Here is a 27,070-nt window from a genome sequence, read left to right as displayed (position 1 = left end):
ATCAAGGCAATTGAGAGTCTTTGCCATGATTCCAATTCTGACCTGAATAGGAGAGTGAAGGCCAGTGGGGGCTGCTACAGAACCTGTATTCAGTCAGATGTTTGGGGAGGTTCTCTTGCACCCATGTGCCCTAAGCAGGGTATGTGTTCAATCCCAGAGTTCCCCAGGATAAACTGGGCATACATCTTTCAGGAGCATCATTTTGGGGGGAAACTTTTGGTGAAAAGCTGTTGATTTTCCCTATCTTAAATAGGTATTGTGACATACATGTGTAGATGGTGTCACCTTTATATTAAAATAAAGTGAACGTTCTCTGTCTTTTTCTCTGCTATATCCCTCATACTTAGGACAGAGCCTGAGACCTAGTAGGTGTCCAGTAAATATTTGTGGAATGAAGGAATAAATGAATGTACTGAAGAGCAGAATGCAAAACCCCTTAGATTATCAGGATGAAGTGAGAGGTGGCAGGGAAACCCCCTCCGTGCAGGTGGTCTGCCTTGAACTCCTGTTCAGACTCTGGGGGGTGAAGGTGGCTGGCATCTTCCCCAGGGGCACTTGGCCGAGAAGCCTGACTCAGGCCGCCCAGCGCCTACTGCCAGCTGAGGGACTGCTGTGAGCCCCGTGGGCATCCCCCCGCCGGCTTGCCCACGAGATGCTGCGGGCATCCTTTTTCCCAACCGCTGACACATGCCTTGACCCCCATGGCTCCAGCACTCACATTGACTGCGGCCCCCCCTCTCTGAGGGGTCTCCTGCTTCTCCATCACATCGACTGGCCCCTTTCACCTCTTCTTCTCTCCTGGCTTCTGCTCATCTCCTGCACAGGGCATGAGCTGAGCTGTTACCCGCCCCAAAGCAAAGCACTCTCTCCATGTATCATGAGGGAAGACCCACTATTGCTGTTTCCAGAACCTAAGGAGGTCGACACAGCTTGGACTTTGAGGCCCCACTGGCCTGGGTTCTCAGCTGCCGTGGAGTCACAGTGTGTAAAGTGGGGATGCTTCCCTTGACAGAGCTGTGGTGAGGAGAGGACAGGACGCACTGTGAGCACGGGACATGGGGAGCTCTCGGTGGGGCTGGCAGTCCTCAAATCCTGACACTCCACCCAGGAAGAGGCAGGTCCAGTTCCCCTCCCGTGGAGCATGGGCTGCCTTAGTGACCTGCTTCTAGGGCACAGAATGTGATGGAAGGAATGCGGCTTGACTTCTGAGGCTAAGTCACGAAGGAGATACCCTGTCTCTCTCTGTCTGTCTCTGTCTCTCTGTGTCTCTCTGACTCTGTCTCTGTCCCATTGCTTTTGGAACCCAGCAACCACGCAGAGGGGAAGCTCAGTCCCATGCAGGGGCCACTTGTAAGTGTTCTGGTCTCTCTGTCTCTCTGTCTTTCTCTATCTCCATCCCTTTGTCTCTCTCTCTCTCCATCTCTCTGTTGCTGTCTCTCTCACCTACTCTGTCCCTTTGCTGTTGGAACCCAGCCACCATGCAGAGGGGAAGCTCAGCCCCATGAAGGGACCACTTGTAAGTGTTCTGGTGAAAATCTCACCTGAGGCAGACAGGGTGGAACACACCTTCTAGACAATTCCAGCCCCACCCCCAGTCTGACGTCAGCCCCAGGAGAGACTTCCAGGGAGAACTGCCCGCTGAGCCTGGTCCAAGCCCAGCACCATGAGAGGGAATAAGGAATGACTGCCGTTGGTTTAGACCACTCAGTTTGGGTGGCTCATTCCTCAACAATAGAAAATCTGAACATTTAGGGGAAAAAACCCCTGTGACTATAAATTCACCAGCCACCACCTTTCAGACCCCAAGTCCCCCAAAGGTGGCGGCTCTCCCGAGGTGGTGAGTGAGGTTCCAGGGACCCACTTACAGAGCAGGGGAGCTGGAAGGGCTTGGTGGGCGTGGTGAAGCTGGCGCTGTGGATGGGGTCTGGGTTCAGGCCGTCGTTCCACTGGGCCAGGACTGCGTCCCGGTAGATGGTCACCCCTGCAGCTCGTAGCGCATCCTCCACGGCTCCCTCCACCGTGTAGTTGTTGATGCAGGTGAGGATGGAGGTGGGTGGGAGCTGCACCATGTGGATGTAGGAGCCCCTCACACCCAAGTTCAAGAGCGTCTCCACTGTGGTGTACGTGTCAATTGTGTTCCCATAGACGATGACATTTCCTAAAAAAGGGGGCAAATGCTAAGATACATAGTTTTTTTTAAAAAGCCTCAACAACCTTATTAGTCAAATGCTAATAATGCCGAATTGCTTCCTCCAACCCTCTCATTTCTTTTCAGCTGCGGGAAGCCAGCGGTGTTACCTAGCAACTGCGACCAAGATAATTTAGTGAAGAATGGGCACACAACATCCCACAAAGTAGTCAAGTACTTTTAACACAGAAGTAAGACATTCATTTATGTTCCTATAATTTGAAAGTTGAAATTATTCTAAATGAAACTGTTGAGAATAAAACCTTTTATCTTGTTTTTGTTCCCCATTTGCTATACTTATGAAGGGGAAAAATGGCTAAAGTTTGCAATAAATATGAGTTCTTCCTGAGTGATGAAAAGTACAATGGTTAAAAAAAATAGTCATGTACACGATGGTACGGATATTTTAATATCTAATTGTTGAATCGTGTTGATTTCAAGGAAATTTTTCCCTCTTTGAGAACTAAAGACTAGAGCATTCTGCTTTGCAACAGATAATTTTATAAAGATTCAAATCCTGATTTTTAGGGTTTAATGTGTCAAGATCTAGCAAAAGAGACTAATGCATGTTCTTTTGGTGAGGAAAAATAAAATCACAAAATAATCTTGAGAAATTTCCCTTAAGAGCATTTTGATGGTAACAGTCTATATGATTTATTTATGTTTCTTAAAATTATTACAGAAGTAATTCCATATGCTCTTCTACTAAAGATATAAGTTTTAAGACCAATGATCCTATTACACGAGTGAAATGTATTATATGCTATTTATATGCTGTTTTTGAATGAATGGCATTATTACCACTTCACAAAGAAATTGCTGTAGACTCACATTTCAGGCAAGCTGTACCAATTTTACCACAAAATGATAGATTCGTAAATCTCTCTCTCTTTTTCCTCCTGTTTATGAAATGATATGAAAGGAATTTTATAAGACAAAATAAATGGCAAGCGTATTTACTCAATTTGGTGGAATAAATTATGCAAAAATCTGTTTCGATCCAAAATTGAAAGGAGGTATAATGGCTTGTCTTACTTGCTTAGAAGAAAAAGGAACTGGAATTGCTTTCAGATGGCTTTCCTGAGGGTCAGAGCTTCTGGAAAGTTCTCCCCTACTTCCTGTTGCTCAAACGTGGAATGCCAAGGGGGCAAGGAAGCCAGGGGCAGGGTCCTTCCTTCCCGCCTTCCCTAGGACGCTCAGATTTGGGGGCTGTGATTACCTCCCTGTTCAGACACGCTAGTGCAACATGCCTGGGTGAGCTGCATTTTCCTTGGCTGAAAGAGCCAACACTTTGCTTAAATCATCGAGGCTCCCACCTGCTGCAAACATGAATTCTGGCCGTCTGACGCAACAAAGAACCAGCCTGCCAAGAGAGCCCAAACTTGAACCTCAAACTCTCAGAGGTTTGAGGTCTTCTGCCCCTTTAAAATATGCATACAAAAACAATGTATTCATTTTCAGTGAAACAGATTTGTGTTTAGGCCCCATGGGAATCAGGTTTAATATTTTTCCAGTCTCTCCTTCATGGTGGCATTTAGTAACTATTCTGTGAGATGGGCTTTTACATGACAGGGTCATGGAAGCCCCAGAAATGCGGTGCTGCTGGGGGTTGGAGAGCTGTATATTTAGCCAGGGCTGCCCACAGATTGTAGGCAGCTGGAGACGATGAGGACCTCAAAAGGTAAAACATTTCATGAAACCTCTAATATTTAAATTAGATGTTCATTTACAGATATGCTAACTTCTGAATAGTTTTGTTTATCTTTTAGTTTAATTTGAAACACCTCCCCCAAATATGAGACTTCAGTTACGATAACCATCAGCTAATTGTCACGAAAATGGGCTACAAACTACCCCAAACTCAATGCCAAACAACAATAAGCCTGTTGCAGGCTGGCTGGCTCACACAGCTGTGGGTTGGCTGAGGTCGGCTGATGTGGCTCCAGGCTGTGGTTGGGGTCAGGTCTGCACCTCATCTCTCTCATCCCCTTTGGACCAACAGCGACCTGAGGAATATTCTCTTTCGGGAGCCGTGTAGGAGCACAGGAGGGCAAGCACTGCTGCTCAGATACTTTCCAAGCCTCTCCTTGCAAGACATTCACTAGTGTTCCATTGACCAAAGCAAGTCACATGGCCACACCCACGCCCAAGGGGGTGAAGCACACTCTGCCCACAGTGGGGATGTGTACATGTGGATTTTGCCCAACAGTCCAAAATCACAGCCATAGTGGGCACATAGTAAGTCAATGCCTGTGTGATGCCATCTAAAATTTTTCATCTAAACATGTTTTATATGATTATTTACTTACATTGTCTCATCACTCACAAAACAGTAAAATCTCATTATAAGTTTTTACTACCTAAATAAGAACATGCCACAGGTCAAATCACATCCCTCCACAAACATAACAAGACCCGATGTTACAAAATCAGCCTGTTACTCTTTGCCAGTTCAATCCCTTACCTTGTACGTGTTTCCACTTGCGGGGGGGGGGGGGGGGGGGGGGTTGGGGGGGTTATTCTTTCCATTATCTTTGAGCAATTATGGGCTCTTTCTACATCATTTCCCACTTTTTCTTTGTAAAGAATGTTTAGATTCAATTCCTGCTTATCTCATGACTCTTACGTACCAGGCTCAAAGCCAGGCACTTTAGTACACACACAATTACTTAATATTATTTTTATAGTAACAATAACATTTAGAACTGCTACCAATAACATTGGCTTCACAAAAATGCCCATATGTAATTCTTTATAAGCTAACAGTCAAAATATAAGCTTGTAGATAATTCATCGGAGAAGCAAAGTCTTCTATTTTGGGGAGTCCCCAGGAAAAAAACTAGCAAACAAAGATTTTGATTATTAATGTGTTCATTTCAGGACAAATCCATCTAGGTATAAAAATATGATTACTTTTACTTATCAGAATAATTTTACTTGCGTGGATGGGGTGGAACCAGGGCTCCTGAAGCCCCCCTGGGGCTGGGCTGTGGCTGTGGTTGTGCCTGGGCCCCAGAAGAGGGTCTAGCCCCCAGGCAGGCCCGAGGCCGTCTCTGCCCTGCCTTCCTTGCATCTGCACCATCTACACACCCAGGCTTACCTGGGGGAGGACCTCAGGCTCACCCCGCCCACCCTGCCCAAGTGTTCGAGTTTCATCAGCTGGCTAAGTGGGCTTTCCTTTTGGGCCCTGTCGATAGTTACTGCAGAACATCCTCACCCTGGTCAGGTTTTCCTGCTACATATTTCTACCTGGTGTTCACTATTACGCTGGCATTACAAGACCAACCCAGCCACAAGATGGGTTGTATACCTGAGATGTGTAAGACAGAAACATGTTAGAAATGGCTATTAGGTTTCCCTTCTAGCCCACGAAATCCTACACGATCCTATATGTAAGCAAAACCGTGTGTGCCTCCAACACAACAGTATAAAATGATACTCTTGCCACATTGGTTGCCGTTTAAATCCAGGGACCAAGGATATTTTACAGGGAGGCGAGCCTGTAAGAGGTGGGCAAGGAAGAGTTTAAAAGTAGGTGAAAGAAAGTGGTTGTGGGGTGGGGGCAGGATGGGGGAACTGGGCCGTGAATAACAACGGCGAACAGGGTGACACTGGGTCTGACAGTGTGTCCCAGCCCCAGTGGACAAGGCGGGTGGCTGGGGTCCCGCTGGCACAGAACATCCTGACGGCTGGCGTGGTTGGGGGAGGGGGTGGGCAGCCCCCGGGTATGTGGGACCCATGGCATCTGTCGTCTACAGCGGGCTTAAGAGGTCAGACAACCCCAGTTCATTAAAGATTCATTCAGCTCATGCATTTCCACCACTTAGGTGCTCTGTAACTCATGGACACTTTGCAAATATTTAAAAGGAGGTGATATATTGCAGCGGCTTCCTTTACCTAGTTGGGATTTCACATATATTCTTTGGAAGTTTCTATGCATATATGGAAGAAAAAGAGTGGAAAAGCTGAGGATTTCCCCGGATATCAGTTTTATGCTAAGAGATCCGGTCACTGTCTTCTTTGCAGCTCAGTTTATTTAACAGATAAGAAACAATCAGTCTTTGCACTTGACCTGATGAGTGACAGAGGGGAAGCAGTGGGCGGCCCTTGGTTGAAATGGCAAATGATAACTGATGGTTAGCACGGTCTGGCTGGATTTTCAATAAGGGGCAATGGAATATAACCATAGCAGTTTTCATGGGAGGCCAATCTTTGTTGCTCCTTTTAGGGCATAAATTATGTATTACTGAGATTACAGAGCTGAATTGGGAGGTGGAGTACAAGCAGGGCACAGTGATAAAAAGACGACCCTGTGCAAGCTCCTGAAATGAAAGTTGGCGGGAAGGAGCACTCAGTGTTTCTCTCACGCTCCCCTGCAGCGACTTTTGGGACCGAATGTGCAAGGGAGCTTCAGCCCAGCTGGGGAGGAAGAGGGGATGATTCCTGATACCACCTGATAGGCAAGCTGTCACTTCTCCACCTCAGGCTGCAAAAGCACTAAGACCAGCAGTTTGAAATGTTGGCATGAATGTATAGGTGATGTTTTTGCTTTCTGATACACTCTTGCTGAAAGTGTAAATGAATACACCAGCAACTTTGATTGTGTGACCACCAAAATAAGGCAAGCACACACAAGACATAAAGAAGAAGGATTCTCCCGGAAGAAAACTATCGCTTGGAAAGAAGAAAAGGGAAGAGTTTCTGATCTGACATTCTGGCCGGGAAATCACGTCTCAAGAGGATAAGAAACAAATTCAGGAATTATGCATGCAGCTATTAATAAGAATTTTTCTTCATAGCTATTGTATTTTTAAGACCAGAGAAAACAAGAAATATATACTACATTTTATAATTGATATATTTAAAACTATTTCTATGTATGTATATTTACATACTCCTTTGTGTTTTAATGAATTATAGTTCCTTTTCCACTTCAACAAAAAACAGGGATTATGTATGACCAGAGCAGGCCCATTTGAAAAGTTTTATTATGCTCTCCAGAAAACTGAGGACAGAGGTTGAGTAACGAGCTCCAGGCCACACAGCAGTAGATAGTTCAGCAGGACTGACTTGCCAAGTCTCATTTCAGAACCAGTGCTCACACCATTGCATTATATTTGCAGATGGATATATAACATGTTCCTGAAAAACTCCTCCAATTGGCCTTTTATCTATGTAATTAACTTTAGGAAGTAACTAGATAATGACAGAATTTTAAATAGATATCCTAGAATATTAATAAATTATGAAATAAACACTCACTTAAAAAACATATTATGTCCATGAATAGACCAGAGAATACTTTTTTTACTTTTTATAAGTCAAAGCATAAGATTTCTATGACCCAAGCCTGACCTGCCCCATTTTGTTCTGCCAAATAAAAAGGGAAGAATATATTAGATATAGCATAACAAAGGCTTTGTTCCGTGATTCATGCACTGGAATTTTAATGTTATACTTTTCTTACAAACATGCTTTTAATAAGGCAGTAAACTGTATTTAGCTAAAGATGAAAATAATTGATCCATTTTGGGCCATTAAGGCGGTGTATTTTTTGTACTTTACTTTCATCCTACTTTTCATTTTCATGGCAAGCACAGAGGTAATAGCAGATGAATCTCAATTAGTTTCAATTAATGCCATAAACTGTTGTAATGTATTAGGTTGCTGGGTTCTATCTGAAACCCCCCAGTTAAACTCTTCAGGTTTTGTTTGCAGCTGAAAGCCAGTGATGTCAGCTATTTTCCAGGATACTGGAGCAGTTCTAATAGTTTAGGATAATTTACATCTATAAACCCATCCAACTCCAGAGCTCAAAAAAACAGTTTCCTTCAGACTGGACTAATTCCATCACAGAACAACTGTTTCTTCTTTGGAAGCAGAGGAAGGCATGTTAAAACAGAGATGGGGGATGGGGAGAGCAGTGATGTTTTGGGGGATAGATCTGTGGTGATATTTGGGGGAAATGCTCCTGCATTTCAAGGGGCAGAAATTTAGAGGAAAGCTAACCTCCTCCCAGTTAAAAAAACAAAAAACAAACAAAAACCCATCCATTGTTTCTGCTATGTAGCATCCCTCTGTCCTTCTAGAACAATCCCTCCACCGTCCTCAGCAACAAGCCCCTCCTCTCGAGGCTCTGTACTTCAAAGTTAGGCCTGGAGTTTCCCAGGACTCGGGGTGCGATTCCTGGATGGACATTAGACCCAATCACAGCCCGTGAGACACAGAAGTTTTTTCTCAGGCTCTTGGGAGAAGGGCCCTATCCTCAGCTGCCTCCCTCCAACCCCACCCTGAACTATTGAGAAAAAGGGAAATTAGCACGGAGGGAGCAAAAGCTAACTATCGTGAAAAATGTCCATGTTCTTTCTGATGTTATTAGAAACCGAGGGCTGACAGCTGGAGTGACAGTAATGGATGCAGGAACAAAGCCCTGCTCCTCGTTTTCATGAAGTGCCAACATCTAGTTTCCAGCTTCAAATACTGTCAGCCCATAACTGACTTGGAAATCAGCTAGATGTGGCTGTGCCTGCAGGACCACCAAATGGATCAAAGGTGTCTGCTTCCAGCCTTCCTCCGCCTACACGGCCGTCCCACCTCCAACCCTGACCCATTCCGCCCAGATGGCTTTCTCTCTGCGCAGTTCGCCTTCCTGCAGGGCTGTTCTGTGCACAGCATCACCCCTGGTTCCGAAGCCTCTGAAAAAGCAACCCGTTAAACCTGAACTTGGCCGGACCCTGAGAGCCTCCCCTTGCCCCTCCACCCTCCTCTCCCACTGTTGCCCTTCACGGAGTCTGTCCAGCTGAGTTGTTGGGCCATGGTCTTTAGATACAGATCAAACTCCCTTAGCCTCTCTCTTCCTTTGCTTAACCTGCCCTTCTTTAAGGCTGAGCTCAAATCCTCCCTTCGGGGGGAAACCTTCGCCAAACCTCACAGCCTCTAGGGCTCCCATGAAGGCCACAGTGCCTCTCTACAACCAGACTGGTACCTCGTGTACACAGATCCCCATCTTTTGTGTAGAGACTGTGCGTGGCTGCACCATCACCAGGGCAGCCGGGGCTGAAACTTTCACCCTGGAGAAACAACCCTGTCGCACGCAGTGGTAGTGGTGGTAACAATAACTAATGATAGCCCATGTGACTGAACTCTTACTATGGAAGAGACGCTGCCCGGAGCTGGACATGGAATGTCTTATTTATCTCACTTAATCCTCATAGCAGCCCATGTGAGGAAGATATCTGGAATGGGACTAATTGAATTCAAGTCTGAATATGACTCTAATTATGGAAAAACTACAAAGAGAAAGAGCTTCCTCAAGGCAGGAGGTTAACATTTTTCCTTCCAACTTTTCTTACAGTCATTTGAAAAGGATTCCTACCCTAAGCTGAATGAACTTGGCTGGGTTTGTTTCTCAGATGCCTTCCAGAGCCTGGGCCCAGCATCTGAGTATTCAGACCACCTACCTGGAAGATGCCCTAGGGGTGTCATTAAGCACCGGACCTGGGGAAAACAGCCTACTTTTAGGACAAGAAACTCATGTCTACAAACTCCCTAATCTGGCCATTCAGTGGACAAAGGCAGGCATGCAGGGGTTTTATGCAATGGCTAGTGGGAGATTCTTAAATCTTGCAAAAGCATTTATTTCCCTTTAAGTGGGCACCAGAGTGTCACCATCTTTAACCACTAGTCAAGGCAACACGATAGCACACACTCTTCCCCCATCTGAAAACCAAGAGCTTCTTGCTTTGAGATTTCTAAGTTCTCTGTCATAAGCATTCAACCTTAAGAACTTGCATTGCCAGGTTCAAAGGCCCTTTTCTTCATCAAAAGGTTCCCGAATCCTAACATTCAAAACAGCCAACAGTTTGATTAAAACACTGCATTATAACAGGACTGGGCACAGTCCTAAGACATACTGTATGTTTTGTATTGAATCATTGGCTTTTGTGCTTTCAGCAAGCTTAAATTATATTTTGAGGCCTGGACTTGAAGAAATGGTAATGATTTGTCTCAAATTGTATGGATAAAAGCAGGGTTCTGCAAATTATGATTCATCCCCTATTTTTGTAAATAAAGTTTTATTGGAACACAGCCATGCCCATTCATTGACATATTGTTTGTGGCTGCTTTGTTGCTACAGTGGCAGAGTTGGGTAGCTGGGACAGAGACCATATGGCCTGCAAAGTCTAAAATTTTTACTATCTGGCCCATTACAGTAAAAGTTTGCTCACCCCCCAGATCAGAGAATTTCCCAAGTGTACTTAGGTCATAGGCAGTGATTAAGGAATGACTAAGATATTGAAATAGATTTAAACACATACAGATGCAAAACTAAAAATAATACTGAGTTTTCATGCAAATATTAGAATACTTTGACAAGTTTTTATTCTGGGTCCCCAGTGTATATCTATATATCCCACCTCTGCCCAAAGGTTCCAGACCCAGTTGGTTTTATGGGTGAATCCTGTCCAACTTTTAGGTTATACAAGTTATTTCTGACACCCAAAAAACATGGAAAGCTTCCCAAAAACGCTCTGTGAGACTAGCACACCCTTGATTCCAAAAACTTGACAAGTAAAGCATAAAACAGAAAACAGGCCAATCTCACTCATGAATTTAGACTCAAATAGCCTATAAGTACTAACAAATTGAGTTCAGCAATGTATTAAATGTCCTTTGATACCTATTTTTGGTTTTTAATGAAGTAAACGTAGGAACTTGACAGAAAGTTAACTAACACCTAAATCTTCCACCCAAAATCAGAAGAAACTATATTTAATTTTAATATATTAATCATATTAACTAACATAATGAAATTATATTTAAACAAATACATTCAACAAACTAATATATTTAATTTTATGTACTGATCCCCACACTCCAGTCACTTAGTGATTTTTCCATCCCTGCACTGACTCGAAGGTCTGGGTGAGAAGCCCGGCCTGACAGGTGGTTGTATAACCCAACCAAGTCCCTGGTCCTTCCTGCGCTTTCGGTAAAAGGAAGGGGCTGCAGTAAGTCATCTTTAAGACTTGACTTCCAGGCTTCAATTAATAGGCAGCCAGGCCCTGTTCTGGTTATTTTACTAGTCAAACAATTTCCATTAACCCAAGTAGAACAGAGGAAGATGCTTGAGAAAACACTTCTGAGTGGCAGAGGCATTTGTACAAATGTTTTACTCTCTCATTTGGATTCAGAAAGAGGCAGGCAACTCAAATATGTGCATTTGTGGGAAGGACTGTGCAGGCCATGAAGGAGAACAATGGGTTGTGAGAGAAAAGAACCCTTCCCTCTCAGACCTTCCTTTTTCTTCTGAGGTCTTTTCAGCTTCACAAAAGGAGACATATTTTCCATATAATTGCTAAACATGTTTGCTTATTAAATTATTCTTTAATTAGTTAATGATTTTAGCCATGCTTTGCTCTTCAGATATTCATTTTGTGTAATAAAATAATTATAGATAATTAAACTATCTCAAGCCTTTTTCTTTCCCCCAGCAAACATGCTGGGTATCCAAAAATGACAACAAGTTGTAAATTAATCTGGAAAACAAAGCATGACAGATGAATGATTTGGTTGGAATTCATTAGGCACTAATTATATACTGGAACTAGATGAAGAATAAGACTCATTATAAAAATAAAACGCTGTTCTGAAAAGATGCACAGTTACCAGCATCCTTACCTTCTGCAGTGATGGAGTTGTTCCTGATCCAAGTCAGGGCCTTCAAGCAATCTTCTTCATCATTGAGGGTGAAATGATTGCAGGGAACAGGACCAGTGTATCGCCGCAGACTGCAGTTCGGAACTTCTCTGTTTGTTGGGTGTTGACTAATATCGGCCCCTGTAGGGCATGGGACCTGAGATACATTACAGAGAGATGCTTATTTCAGTGGTAACAGGTGAAGCGCTCACTAGTAATTAATTCACTGATTGATTAATCAATGAAAATAAAGAAAGCAATGCCCTGTACAGGTGTGCCTTTTTCTGTCCCCACGTATAATCAGGTCTTAATTGAAAAAAAAAAAACCACATGAGTGAAATGACCACTTGGAGCTAATTCTCAGAAGGAGCTGCTCTGGTCATCTGATGCTGTGTAACAAGTTATTCCAAAGCTCAGCAGTGCAAAACCCCCATTCGGTAGGCTCACAGATTCCGTCAGTCATTCAGCCAGGGAAAGGCGGGGGACAGTTTGTTCAGCCATGTTGGAGGCCTTAGCTGGGAAGACCTGAAAGCTAGGGGTGGTGACTTGATGGCTGGGGGCTGGAATCACCTTAAGATAAACTCTCTCAATCCTTTTTCTTTCCCCAAGAAAACATGGTGGGTATTTGAAAAGATGACAAGTCATCACTCTATGTCTAGGGGTTGATGCTGGCTGTGAGCTGGGTCCCAGCTGGGGCTGTCAGCTGGGACACCACGTGGGGCCTCTCCCCGTGGCCTGAGCTTCCTCACGGCTGGGCACTGGGGGGCTGGGTTCCAGGGTGTGTGTCCTGGGAGAGGGCAGCGGTCCAGACAGCTCCACGGTCTTCTCTAAGCTGGTCCTGGGAGACCAGCAGGGCCTCTCCTTCCACATTCAGTCATGGAGGTCGTCACAGAGGCCTGGGCAGGGTCAAGGGGAGGGAAGCCAGGATCGGCCTGTGCCCAGAGGAGGGGCAGGGCCACGGAAGCGCACGGGCAACTGCATTTGATGTGGCCGTTTTGTGTGAAAACAATGTGCACAGAAGCGATTATATCAGGGATTGAAACTCAAGTGCATAGAGAGTTGAGGCACAAAACGAGGGAAGTGGGCTACTGCTTACTTGTGGAAATTACAGGATTATATTTCACTTTGTCAAAGAAGTATCTCCACCCCCCTGCCCCCAACACAGAGCACTCCCAGTTTAACGCCTGTTCCCTCGCTTTTGACACAGACATGAGTGAAGACAGACACTTTCCTCTGCTGTAGGGAAAGCAAGAGCGCGAACACAATAACAGATGGTGGCCGGCTCTTGTCTCGTTGTCCAGGATGCTGTGACAAGCTGGGTGCCCAGGCCCTGGCCAGCGTGTTCAGCCGTGACTCAAGTCCGTCTAGTCATTGCCAGGGTAGAGTAGGGGTTCAGGGTGGCCAGATCTGATCTCTCAAGAAATGCTAGATACTTGAGTTTTAAATGCAGACTCCTGATTTGTTAATTACTTTGGTTCAAATTAAAATCAAACAATCAGACACCATTGTGGAAGCCAAGTCAAGAGGCACAGTGAGGCAGGTGTGCCCAGTGGCCCCCACACTGCGCCCCCTCCGCAGGTTCATTTGGCGGCCACGTGCAGATTCCGGGAGATAATGAGGCCGGGACCCAGGGCAGGCTGCCCAGGCAGCTCGGCTGCTGTTAGAGGCCCCGCACCACTAGTGGTGTGAGGGCTGAGGGCATGAGGCCGGACTCCTTCTACAGCTGCGAAGGGCAAAACACTCACTGGCAGCAGAGACTAACACGGGCTCCGAGGAGGTGCCTCCTCCCTGACAACCCGGGCAGTGCCTGCTGTGCTGGGGGATGTGAATGCCGGCTGGTGCCGGAACACATGGGGCTTCACTAAACCCCAGATGACATTTAGGAAACTTTCCCGGTGTACCCTGCCTCAAGAGAAATGGTAAAGCCTTGGCACGTGGCTGTGATGTATTACAATTCAATTTCAGGCGGGACTAAAACAAAAAACGAAAGATCAGAATCAATTTTTAAAGCTGGATGTCCTTTCTCCATGAAGAGGCTGCAGGAAAATGGTGTTTAGTAAAAAGGAGCAACCCAGTAATAGTGTTCATTTACTACAACTACAATTGTGGAGGAAGTCTCTTATTAGAAACTTGATTTATTTAGCAATATCACACCGAAATTTTGGCATTAGTGGAGTAATGGTTGTCACAAAGCAGTCCACCCAGGGCTCTCGTGAATGGTTTAACGTGCACAATACTGAATACTGCACTTTGGAGGTTTAAACTCTACCAGAACTACGACGAGCATCGCAGTATAAGAGAAAACGAAATCAGGGTAATGTTAAACCAGTTTAGTAAATCATGCTTTCACAAGTCAGGAAAAATCCTTAGCAGGAAAAGGCAGGGTTGAAGAACAAATTGAGAGCCATTGGATTTATAAAACTTTCAATGACTTATCATTCCAAATACTGGGTGATCAGATGAAAAAACAAGGAAGGGGGTGGGGGGAAGAAGGTCAAAAATGAAAATTAATTTGCTAGGATCCTGAAAGGTAACTCATTCTGATAATTCAAATAATTCTCCCATTATATGGAGAATATATGGGCACTTATCGGGGGGGGGGATTGTTTTTGCACATTTTTAGCTATAAAGAATTAGAGAAATTAAAGGGATAATATATTTTCATATTCACACAGTGGCACTCTACAAAATAGGCAAAACTGGAGCTAGGATTTTAAATCCCAAAGCTAATTAATTTGTCCTTCACAGAGTTTAGCAGAAATCAAAAAGGATCTATGAGGAAAAATCATATTATATCATCAGTGACAGGAGTGAGTAAAGTTTAATAGGAGGGCTTGGGTACATTTACTGAAGACACACCATCAGTGCTGGCTCCCCAAACTGGAGTGTTCTCTGCCACCACTAAACTGGCACTAACTGGTGAGTGGAGAGAAGCAGACAATTTTTCAATCATTCCAGGTGACTCTACACTGAGCATCACCTGCTGGTGGGAGCCCCTTGGTCACGTTCTCCTTGGCAAGTCAACACGGCAGCAGGGGATGCTGGTGGCTTACCCAATATCCTGTCTCCCTTTCTTTCTCAGTAACGGACTCCTGGGGCATATGCCTGGTTGGAACATTTCCCAACTCAGGACTTGAGAGGTCAAGAGAGATAAGCAGGAGTCCTTTCGGGGGCAGGGCGGGGGCAGGGAGGGCAACTTGAAAAGTCATTTTGCTCAAGTCCTTCCTGCTTCCTGCTTCTTGCACATGAAATGGCTGGAACCACAGCAGCCACCACAAGATGCTGAGGATGGGAACTACATTCTAAAGATGGAAGAACAAATGACAGAGGGCCTGGGTTTCTGATGACACCAGGAAGCCACCTTACCAGAACTGAGGTTGCTTTTCTACAGATATTTTTAACGAGAGAAAACAAAACAAAACAAAAACTGTTTATTTGATTCTAGCTATAAACAGTAAGTTCTAGAATTTGTGAGTTGTGAAGACTTTTAAAAGCCATCCAGTGTAACCTCTGCACCACATGTATGGGAGAGGGCAGGAGGGAAGGAAGAGGGAATGGGGAGACATGGGAAAAGGAGAGAGGAGAGAGACAGACATAGGTGAAGAAATGGAGCCAGACCACCTGGGCTCAAACCCTAGCCCCCAGGCCACCACCCTTGTGTGACCTTGGACAAGTTGTCCTGTCTGACCTTGGACCTCAGCCTCACTACAGCTCGGTTCCCTCACCTGTGAAATGGGGGTGGGAGTGGCAGGGGCCTCAGGGTGTTACCACAAGGGTGACATCAGTGAGCACAGGTGTGGTGGGAGGCCAGCGCTCAACCTGGGTCAGGTGCTCCAACCTCTCCTGCCCACTGCCCACTGACCCTGGGGTCGGACAGTCCCTCCTGGCAGAGGCTCTGACCCTTAGGAGGTTGCTTCTTAGGGTGGATGCCCACTGCAGCCCCATGGCCTCTGGTGTCTGTCATTATCTGCTTCTTGGGCCACACGTCCGAGTCGAAAACCCTCAGTCATCGGAGTCTTCATCCCTCTGGCTAAACATCTGGGGTGACTGCGTGTCCCTGAAGGTGCTTCAGCTTGTTCCTCCCTTACATGTGACTCCAAGAAACACATGGCACACTGCAGGTGCATTTCTGTTTCCTGTTCTGCGATACATTCTTTTTTTTCTTGGCTCTATTGGGTCTTCATTGCTGCCCACAGGCTTTCTCTAGTTGTGGCTCACGGGCTCTAGAGCTCAGGTTCCGTAGTTGTGGTGCACGCGCTTAGTTGCTCCACAGCATGTGGGATCTTCCTGGACCAGGGATCGAACGTGTGTCCCCTGCATTGGCAGGCGGATTCTTAACCACTGCGCCACCTGTGGCACATTCTTTGACACAACCACATTGTGTCACGTAACAGTCTCATGATCTCCACATCGTGGTCACGGATTTCACCCTTTGTCAGCATCGGTGCTTCTATTTCTCCCATTAATTCTGCTTTGCTGGACGTGACTACTGCTGCTAATCCTAACAGCTGTTTGAATTCGCTTGACACCTTTTGCTGGTGCCCCGTAACTGTCTTTTCACTCTTAAACTCTGGGTGGTTGGTTTTTGTATTCCTCTTGTATTTTGACGTCCCTGTAAAAACAGATCCCTGGTCTTGTAATGTAGCAGTTTAAAACCACAACACTCACTGATATAAACATTGGGTTTTTTTTCCCTTATGCCATTCTGGTTCATGTTTTCACGTGTAAGCATCATGGCTACTTTTCTTTCTTTTCTTGCATCTGGTTACGTGAAGGATGTCTTCTTCCATTGTATTTTCTCTGGTTTTTGGAAGGTGAATTTACTTAGGCTGCTCAAAAGCATTCTTTACAACCTTATTTCCTCTAAACATAAGAGTCAAGACTGAAACATTGCCTTTTGTTTCCCCATTTAAGATACTGCACATTCCTCTCTGGCCACCTCTCTCTCTATTTTCAATAACTCGGTTTTGATTAGATTACTTTAAGATTCATATTCTCAGATTTCTAAAAATAATTTGGATAACCTTTTAAATTGTTTGTGGTGCTTGCTGCATGTCCTTTTATACTACCATGAAATTTTCTTTTCTGTCTCTGTTATCCAGAGTGCGAATTAAAGGCCATAGAAGATCCTCTTTCTCAAGCGTGGCCCATAAAGAACATCTTTTGCCATCCTCCAATAGAAGACACTTAGGTGGGCATGTGATCATTGAATTGCCCATTATCTTCAAAATCCTGAGTGGCCAGTTTCATTTTCTTAAACCATGGAAGACTGGAGAAGTAATTTTTTGATGCTTGCCTTATTTTTGTTCTTTTGTGGGGGGGGGGGGGAGCTAGGGGTTGGTAATCTGTTATTTTTCTCTTGAAGTTTGTTCATTATTTTCCCTATCATTCTCACAGAGCCAAAATTTCATCAGAATGTAACTAGCTGAGAAAATTCTTCTTTGATTTTGCCTGGAATGTGGTCAACTGGACAATGTTTTCAGGTAAGGAAAGTTTTCTTCTAGAGTATCTTTATTTCATGTGTCTGGGCCTCTTCTTTGGAAGAAGCACTGTCCAGGCATGGCCTCCACCTCTAGCGTATCTTCTTGTCTCTGGCACCCAATGTATCCTTTTGCCCTTTGCCTCCGCCCTCCAGGGAAGCTTTGTGCTTTGTCTTCAGCTGACATCACCAGCTTGTACAGGAGCAGGTTTGTCTCTTGATGGGGATTTAACATCAATCCTTTCTTACTCTCTATCTCCCTTTTCATCTCACCCTGTAGGCTTCTCAGCTCAGCCTCTGCTCTTCGAATGCCTTCGGCTCCCATTTCAAAGGCTGTACTGAGGATGATACACAGTGTCCTGGAGAGAGAGACAGAGAGAGACAGAGATGGAGACAGAGAGAGAGATACAGAGAGAGAGAGACAGAGAAGATCCTCCATTCCTGCCTTTTGGAATATTTTCAAAAGCATGTTCTTTCTCTGATTTTTCTAGATGTCGTTCCCTTTTCTCTTATTCTGTGTCATCTTTTTGTTCCAGTTGTTTCTTGCTGTGCAACAAACTCACACAAAATCCTAGTGGTTTAAACCACCACTGTTTTATCACCTTTCATGATTTTGTGGTCAGAAGTTTGGGTAGAGCTTGGCTGGGCAATCCTTTGATTCCACGTATTATTGGTAGAGGTCACTTGGTGACATTCAGTGGGTGGATGGTCTGCTCTGGAGGGTCCACGATGGCTTCACTCACATGTCTGGAGCCTTGGCAGGGATGGCTGAGAGCCTGGGCTCAGCTGGAACCCTCAGCTGGAGAACTCACATGCGGCGTTTCTAGCATGGTGGTCATAGGGTATCTGGGCTCCTTATGTGGCAGCTCAGGCTCCAGAAACCACTGTTCCCACAAACAAGGAGAAGCTGCACAGCCCTTGACCTGGCCTTAAATTCATACTATGTCACCTCCTTTGGACTCTGCCAGTCAAGGCTGGCCCAAGCCTGCCCAGATTCAAGGGGAGGAGACGTTGGCTCCAATAGGAGAAGCCTCACGGAATTTGTAGTCTTGATTTAAAACACCCTCTTTCCTTTGACCTCATGCTGTTATTTTCCCCTTAATCCTCCCCAGCGCAGTGAGGTCTCTGCGTGCTGGGTGCTGCCAGATGACAAGGGGTCGGCCCCTTGGTGCACACAGCTCTTCTTCCACGCTCTGCAGCAGGCTCTTGCCTGGGGCTGCACTGTCCCAGGCACCACGCTCTTCTATCCCCTGTCTGAGACGTAACTCGCCTCCTTGGAGACCACGGCCATTGCTGACCACGTCCAGCTCACCAGAACTCACATCCCGCTCGCCTTCACCTGGCTGCACACTCTCGCCCTGCCTGCTGGCTTCCCCCGAGTGCTGCCCCGTGGGAGTCCCAGCCATGGTTTTCTCATGGCCAGTGCTGACCCATCTGACTTCAGGCTGACACATTTTTATCCTTCCTCTTTTTGAGATGACCCACACCCAGGTGTGGGGCAGGTATCTCTCTGTCTCTACACAATGTTCCACAAGCCACAGAGAGGGCTTGGGGACCTGGGTTGCAAGCTCTCGCAGACAGCTTTTCAGGACCAGTGTGTGCTCATCAATAAAAAGAATGAAATCCATATGTGGAGCGGGGAGGGGCTTAGAGGGCACTGGACATGAGCCAGAAAAACCTTCATCTTCTAAAATGGAAAGGTCATAGATAATGTCAGAAGTTTACTGATCAAGGTGAAAACATCTATAAACACATTATTTGGAGTTCTGGGGGTAACCAGTGAAGAACGAACAACAGAAATACCTCCAAATGGTTGACCCTGGAGAGAGGGCTTAGAAGTAGAGGCCAGCCCTCCTCACATGCAGCCCTACAGCACGTTGTACCTTATGCATGAATTTTCTGATTTTTAAAAATTATTTATTTATTTCATTTTATTTTTTTGTTTGTTATTTTTTGAGGTTTTTTTGGCTGCTCCACATGACTTCCGGGATGTTAGTTCTCCAACCAGGGATCAACCCGTGCCCTCTGCAGTGGAAGTGTTGAGTCTTAACCACTGGACCACCAGGGAAGTCCCTGGATTTTCTGATCTAAAAAGAAGTGCTATGGATTTCAATATCAAAAATGATATTTTAGACTGATACATGCCATTTACGGGTCAGATTAGAGGTCAAGATTTACAATTATATTTTATAGCCGATAGTCTTCTTGCTTATTTTCACCATTTTAATTTGTTAGTATTTTTTTTTTTAATCACAAAATTGTGACAAAACTGTGTGAGAGTGGAGAAGAAGGACATAGTGAAAAAAATAAGAGCTGGAAGCTCCCGGTGAATTCAGCTGCCTTTTTGATATCAGTCTATGTACCTTTCATTTTTATGTTCTTGTGGAAAAATTAAATTGGAACTCTGTCACTTCTTCATTTCATGTTTCCTGTTGCAAAAAGGGCAGGAGCTTCCTGCGCCACAGACTAAAGCCGCAGGGGCAGCTGGGCACACATGGCAAGCGCCGGAGTCTCTGGATGGCTGGCTGGGCCTTCCTCTCACATTTTCCCAAGTCCATGGTCTCAGGCAGCAGCGGGAACTCGGAGGGGCAGGTGAAGGGGGACAGCGGGGTGTTTTCTTCTGGTTTCACGTTTGGAAAAGAGGAATACTTACGTATCCAGTTTATTTTTATCCTTTATCCAGGAGGAAAAAAAATCCTATTCTACACTTTGAGAACTGGATCTCTCTAAAAGAAGAAGAAGAAGGAGAAGAGGAAGAAGGGGAGGAGGAAGAGGAAGAAAGAAAAGAAATCACTCAGAGGCTGATCCAAGCTGGGTCCTTAGGGGGTCCCCTCACTAGCGGCCTTGGCCTCGCCTGGAAACGTGTCAGAACTGAGGTATCAGCCATGGCCCCCACCCCATCCCCTGCTCAGTGTCTGCATTTTAATGAGACGCACAGGGATGTGTGTGCAAGGGCAGTCTGAGAAGTGCTGCTTTAACCTACAGATGAGGTTCTAGGTAGAGAAAGTTCAAGTCTGTGATTCTCAGCCTTAGCTTAGAGTCACCTGGGAGCGTCAAAAAAAACTGATGACTGGGCCCCATCCACCCCAGAATAATTAAAACAGAGCCTCTGGGGGTGAGGCCCTGGCCTGGGTTTATTTCGAAAGTGCCCCCAGGTGCTCTCAACAGGTAGCCCGAGGCTCGGCGCCCGAAGATGGTGATGCGTGCAGTTGCTCAGCAACATGTCCCCACCACGCGGGCCTCCCCTGGCTGGCTGTGGAAAGCAGGCCTGAGTGCATCCCCAAGATGGTCTAGGACAGGACCAGATAAACATGACCAGTGCCTGGGGGGTGAGAAGGGTATAACTCCAAACAAACCCAACTTGGAGGCCTATCCAGTTCCTGGGAGAAAATGTAAAGACTCCACCACCTACATCTCTTTTCATCAAAGAGATGCCCTATTTCTGTGGCATTTCTGCATGAAATGCTCCTGCGTTGCAAAGTGAGAATGTTCAAATTCAGCTTCGGTCACATCCTGCAACACTTTCCTCCACTGTGCTTTGAGGCTTGAAGCAAGGTGGAAAGCACGGTCACCAGGTAGGCAACCAGTCACACTTCCTAGCTTTGTAGCCAGAGACCAAATAAAATAGGGTGACAGAAGGTGCGCACATTTGAAACACTTTCCCACAAGCCCATCACCATTGCTAAATGTTAGCCTCTTGAGGCATAAATTAATTTTTCACAAATGCACGCTGGGCTGCATGTGGATTCCGCTCTGGTGTGCAGTACGTGTTAGAATTTTGGACAACAGCTTCAAGGATGACATTTCTCCAACTTGCTGTGATTCTCATCCTTGGGCAGAATGTTTTTCTTGCAATGGGTTTCCAGGAGGGTTTTGGACCCAATTCCGGTCACGTGTGCGGGTGGGAGGCACGCTCTTGACCCCGAGACATGGGCCCAGTCAGCATGTGACCCGCCATCCCCAAGGACTCACCTGGTACTGCAGTCCGGTGCAGAGGATGAGGTGGTCGTAGAGCACGAGTTCTTCTCCGGAGACGATGACCTGCTTGGCTGCTCGGTCTATAGCAGTCATTTTACCAACCACCACATTGACCCAGGAGCACAGCGACATCAACGCGTGATCTTTGTCATTATAACAGTGGCTGCAGAGAGAGAGGCTCCGTCAGTGACATTTGAGCAGCTGACAGCGGGCATTAATTAGACATCTGGTGAGCTGGTTCAAGTTCCCTGGTGGGCCGAGCCTGTGCTCTTGCTGGGAGTTTACCAGGACACGGGCTAGCTAGGAGATTTGCCCTTAGGAGACACTGAGCTGCAAATTGACATCTTCCCATTAAAGCTAAACTGTTCCGCCTGGGGTAGGCCAGTCCACAATGGGTGTGTGTGTGTGTGTGTGTCTGTGTGTCTGTGTGTGTGTGTGCACGCGTGTGAGATCATTCCTATATACTCTTGCTTCCATTTCATGGCAGGTGTAAATTTACTTTAGCTGTTGAACGGTCATATTGACAGCTGTCATACTGACCACAGACTCAGAGTGAATGAGGATGAAGACAGTGACATGTGAGGATTCCCAAAGGCAGGAGCCAAGGTCCAGAATCTTGAGAATCCTGCCTATTTGCTAAGGCTTTTCAATAAATGACTCATTCTTAGAATTAGTGTATGGATTTGTGCCAAAATAACAAAACGCATTTTTACTTAGAGAAAATTAGGGAATTATGTTTGCATCCAGTACAATCCCTGGGGACTCTGGGGACTCACTCCTCAGGGCGAAGGTGGCTTATGGGAACCGTGGCTTCCACAAGAGCAGGTCCAGGGTGGGTGGGTTTTGTTCTCTGGGTTCTACTCGAGGGTGAACACATTACTGAAATGGGAGAAAAGTGGATTTCCTGTGGCTTTGGGTTTATTTAGAGTTCTGGGAGGGTTGTTTCCAGAATTTTCTGGAAGGTTTGACCTCGTGTACATGATGTTTTAATAACCCAGTTCTGAAGACCGAGAGTGTAGGGCAGCAGCATGGTGAGAGTGTTTCCTTCTAGGCTGCCCAGTGCCAGGGTCTGTGTCCCTGCTCTGTTGCCCATGAAGTTGGACCCTGGGACTCTGCACCCCTTTTCAGAACTTCAGTTTCCTCACCTCTCAGCAGGGGATAACGACCGCCCCTCACATGCCTCGGGCATCGTAGGGGATGGATACGAGAATGTACGAGACGCTGCCTTGTCAAGTGAGATGCATGTGTGAAGGGTATTATTCCAAATAATGTTAATGATACACAATCCTGTTTACTCGCCTTGGAGGCAAACAGGATTCTGAAGTGGTAATGGGAGAACATCTTTTCTTTTTGATCCACACATGAGTCTGCTCTCACCACACAAAAAGAATCTTGGTAATGGATGCACATTAGACCCTGTTACAGGGCCTGTGAAAGAGAACGGCGCCTGGGCTTTGTACCTCTCCACGCGACGACACTTAAAAACAAGAAAATTTCTTCCTAATGAGAAAAGAAAATCGGGGGCTGACCTGCCACGGGAAAATAACAGACAGTGAGATGAAATTCTCTTTTAAAATGCCATTTTGGTAGCTTTACAGGAAAACAGGGGGCTTCATTGATTTCATACATTCGTGAGAGACCCACGAGGGACTGTTCTTACCTGGGACACAATCTGTTCCTAACAGGAGCGGTACTGTCAGCCGTCCAAGATAAGGCAGAATTAAATATAGTTAATGCACAGGGATTTGTCATGTGAGGATTTGCTCAAAGATGACAGTTCTCAGGGGAAATCTGAGGAAGGCTAAGACGATGTTATTTCTAATGACAGTAGACCGGCGGTGTTGATAATTTCAGAGTGCATACTTCAGAGCTAAAATCCAAAGCTCTGTCCAGTGGGAACTGGCACTCAGGAACACTCAGGGTTTTAGCGACCTTAGGAAGGCACTGAAGAATTGCTTTTACAGCCTGTGACCACACGGAATGACATTTCTCAGTTTAGAATATCACTGTGTGTAGGTGATGCCTATCAGTTTTGGATATTAGAATCCATTCTGGACCTTCTTTAATGTACCCATCAGGTAGGTGAAACTAGATATTGGAGACTGTAAGTGATACTTCTCCAAAATTATTTCCTAGGCAGACTTAATGAGCATTAAGATTTTTACAGGGCAGGGACGGTCTCCAGGCTCAGGGACAAGAGAAATATCTCCACTAGGGTCCTCTGGAAGAGAGAGAAGGAACCAAAGAAAGTGGGTCAATGAAACTTTGTGTTTCTCAAGTCAGCTTGACCCTGATGCAAAAATAATGTGAAAGCTTGTCTTCATAGAGCATTCTGGAGACAGGTAATAAGCAGGAGAAAAAAAGTAGACGTGTGGGACAGGGGAATTGCTGGAAGAGGACATGGGTGAAGAGAGGTCAGCTTGCTCAAAGTTGCTGTGACCCCAAACCCAGTGATGGGAAGATTTAGCCTAAAGCCCCAGGTGCAAAATTAGGAGCAAACTCCATGGGAATAAATGTCAGTGTGGTGAAGATCTGTCCCTCATGGAATGAGAAACCTGCAGAACGGGGAGCAACCTCAGAGGTCTTCAGCCACGGTTTATTGGGACACTCCCAGAGCATCACAGTTAACCTTCAGTTATTCACGGCCGATTGTCCTAATTAGTGGATTTCTCCCGCTGCCGATTCCTCTTCCCCTCCCTCCGCCCCCCTTCCTGCTGCATCCTAAGCACGTCATTAGCGCCTTCACCAGAGGCTGGATGGGGTGGGGGGTGGGGGGTGAGACAAAACATGCTCTTCAAAAAATAGTAACAGCAATAATAAATCAAATACTGGTTATGGAAAAGTTCAGAATTTGTATTTAGTGTGAGGAATTCAAATTATTAAATTCATGGATGTCAATGCATTTGTTCTTTTTAAACTCCATGACCAGATTGTCTCCTATATTGGGGTCTGAGGACCATTTGAAAGGCAATGCGCCACAACTAGAGAGCCTGCACACCACAGCTACTGAGCCTGTGCGCTCTGGAGCACGTGCGCCGCCAAGAAGAGCCCACATGCCACAACAAAGGACCCTGCATGCTGCAACGAAGATCCCGTGTGCCGCAGCTAAGACCCCACGCAGCCAAATAAATAAATATTTTAAAAAAAAGAAAGGCAACATCCTGTTGATGTTTCAATTTGTGGTTTCTAAGAGTTATGATAACATGCAGGTACCCATCCAGAGGCATCTTATATGGCTGTGTTATTTAGTCCCTGTCTACACCCTGACAGAAAGGATGACTTCAGGTACTTTTGGAGGTAATCGTCATCTACTCGACATTATTTACTGAGCAGCTACGTGTCAAGCACTGTCCCAGATGCTGGGACCCATCAGTGAACAAAAAGGCAAAAAATTCCTGCCCTTGTGGAGTTTACATTATAGTTGAAGGATTCAGAATAAACAATTTTAAAAAGCAAATTGTGTAAAATTGACAAGGATTTCAATAGCAAGAAAGAGAGCAGAGAAGGAGGACTAGAGTGTGTTGGAGAGCTGGCTGCAGACGACTGGGTGATCAGAATAGGTCTCATGGAAAACATGACAGTTCAGCAAAGATTGAAGAGAGAAAACAAAGACCTCCCAAGGTGGGGACTTGCCTGCTGTGTTTGAGGAACATCAAGGTGGCTGGTGTGGCGACAGCAGAGAGAACAAGGGGGAAAACAATAAAAGAGGGGTTGAAGGAGTCAGCAGAACAGGGATGGATTTCAGATTGGTGCATCGGAAACGTTCTGTGACGACAGAATCCTTCTGTAGCTGGGTTGTCCGATGGGGCCACTGCAATCCACACGTGGCTGGTCGACCACTTGAAAGGTGGCTCATGTAATTGGGGAGCTGAATTTTAATCCCCTATAAGTGTAACTGATTGAAACGTAAGCAGCCCCATGTGGCTCGCTGCCGCCACCCTGGACAGAGCAGCTCTGGCACGTGGGGACCTTACAGGACCTGATTCTCCTTCCTGCAGCCTTGCTCTGGTGACTGGGTTGGGAGTGTGGAGGGGGAGGGACAGAGGCAGAGACTCCAGGTGACTGTGCACCCAGCCACATGCAGGTCCCCGCAGAACCGGGCCAGCAGAGGGTCACCGGCAAGCCGGTCCCGCCTGGAGCACACCTGACCTGGGGACTGACAGAAACCTCTGCGAGGCTGACCGAATGGAATTCCTCGCAAGGCGTTTACCAGGAACAGCAGCACTTCCTGGGAATACATCATTTGGAAAGAGGGAAAGTGGGGGAAGGGTACATGGGTTGACTGTCCACTCTCAACCAGAGCTTGGTGTTGGGCGAATTTTAACCGAAAACTCCAGCAAGGCTGGCTTCTCATACACGTTTCACAAAGCTCAAAGAGATGAAATCGCCTTCATGGTGGGGGCAGGGTTTGGCTCAAAACCCATGCCTTTTCGACTGCACCCTGATGACGTTCTTCCAAAACCCCCAAGTTTATAGTCTGATAAAAGTATTAGGTCAAAATTGAGCCTAGTTCTGCTGGCAAGGAGGCTGCCTTTTCCCCTCACGGTTGGAAGGGAAAGTCAGTCTTTTTCGTAGAAGAAAGAGGGTCCATCATGGATCTAAAATGAACATCCCCCCGAGAGAGAACAATTTCCTCCCTCCTAGTTGGAAAAATTGGGACATTGTTTCTAGAGGCAGGGAGCCTAATCATTCTTGTACCCAGGCTTTGCTACAGGAAATTAAAATGAATGGAAGCTGTGTGATAATGAGGGGGCAGTTTCTATAAGGGATGTTGTCAGAGACTGATTCTACAGGGACGGAAGCAGTGGCGCTTGCCTGGACGGGCTCGGAAGGCCTCTGCCTCGTCAGCCCCGGAGGACAAAGGGCCAGGTGGGTCTGAGACCCTCATCCCAGGGAGGTGCCCAGCCTTTAGCTCCCTCCAGCGAGTTGCCGGGTCTGATGAAAATGTAGTCACCAAGCTCCCATGCCCTGGAGTGTCACTCAGAACCCGAATGCAGGTGGTTGTCTGGGTCACAGACCCGTCTTAGTTGTTTGGAACAGGGCTGGCGTCCTCCTAGCCCCGCCATTCACTCTTTTTTTTTTTTTTTTTAATTTATTGGCTGCCTGGGGTCTTTGTTGCTGCGCACAGGCTTCCTCTAGTTGCAGAGAGCGGGGGCTACTCTTTGTTGCGGTGCGCAGGCTTCTTATTGCAGTGGCTTCTCTTGTTGCGGAACATGGGCTCTAGGTGCATGGGCTTCAGTAGTTGTGGCGCATGGGCTCAGCAGTTGTAGCTCTCGGACTCTAGAGCACAGGTTCAGTAGTTGTGGTGCCCGGGCTTCGTTGCTCCATGGCATGTGGGGTCTTCCCGGACCAGGGCTCAAACTCGTGTCTCCTGCACTGGCAGGCAGATTCTTAACCACTGCGCCGCCAGGGAAGCCCTGCCATCATTCACTCTTGGCTTGCGTTGGAATCTCCTAAGGAACATCTGCACCCAGGAGAAAAGCCCGCCACTTCCCTTTTCTACCATTTATCAGGAAAAGGACTGCACACAAGTTTAGGACATTTAGGCTCAGAATGAAAAAGCAGGGGAGGGATAAGTTAGGAGTCTGGGATTAACAAATACACACTACTACATATAAAATGGAGAATCAACAAGGACCTACTGTATAGCACAGGGAACTCTACTCAATATTCTGTAATAAGCTATATGGGAACAGAACTGGAAAAAGAATGGATATATGTATATG

At 46.2% G+C, this 27,070-nt stretch overlaps 1 protein-coding gene across 1 annotated transcript in view; it reads right to left on the bottom strand.

Moving 5' to 3' along the window:
• Nucleotides 1–27,070, bottom strand: part of CFAP61 (cilia and flagella associated protein 61) — a 242,434-nt gene that overhangs the window by 60,183 nt on the left and 155,181 nt on the right. Inside the window, exons 19-21 of the mRNA XM_057703248.1 lie at nucleotides 21,339–21,507; nucleotides 11,870–12,044; nucleotides 1,866–2,158 (exon numbers count right to left, since the gene is read on the bottom strand). Coding sequence (XP_057559231.1) covers nucleotides 1,866–2,158; nucleotides 11,870–12,044; nucleotides 21,339–21,507 — 637 coding nt within the window. The remainder of the gene's footprint in view (nucleotides 1–1,865; nucleotides 2,159–11,869; nucleotides 12,045–21,338; nucleotides 21,508–27,070) is intronic.

This window comes from Hippopotamus amphibius, chromosome 12 (genome assembly GCF_030028045.1).
Source record: "Hippopotamus amphibius kiboko isolate mHipAmp2 chromosome 12, mHipAmp2.hap2, whole genome shotgun sequence".
NCBI classification, from domain to species: domain Eukaryota; kingdom Metazoa; phylum Chordata; class Mammalia; order Artiodactyla; family Hippopotamidae; genus Hippopotamus; species Hippopotamus amphibius.
This window is presented reverse-complemented; position numbering and strand designations above follow the sequence as displayed.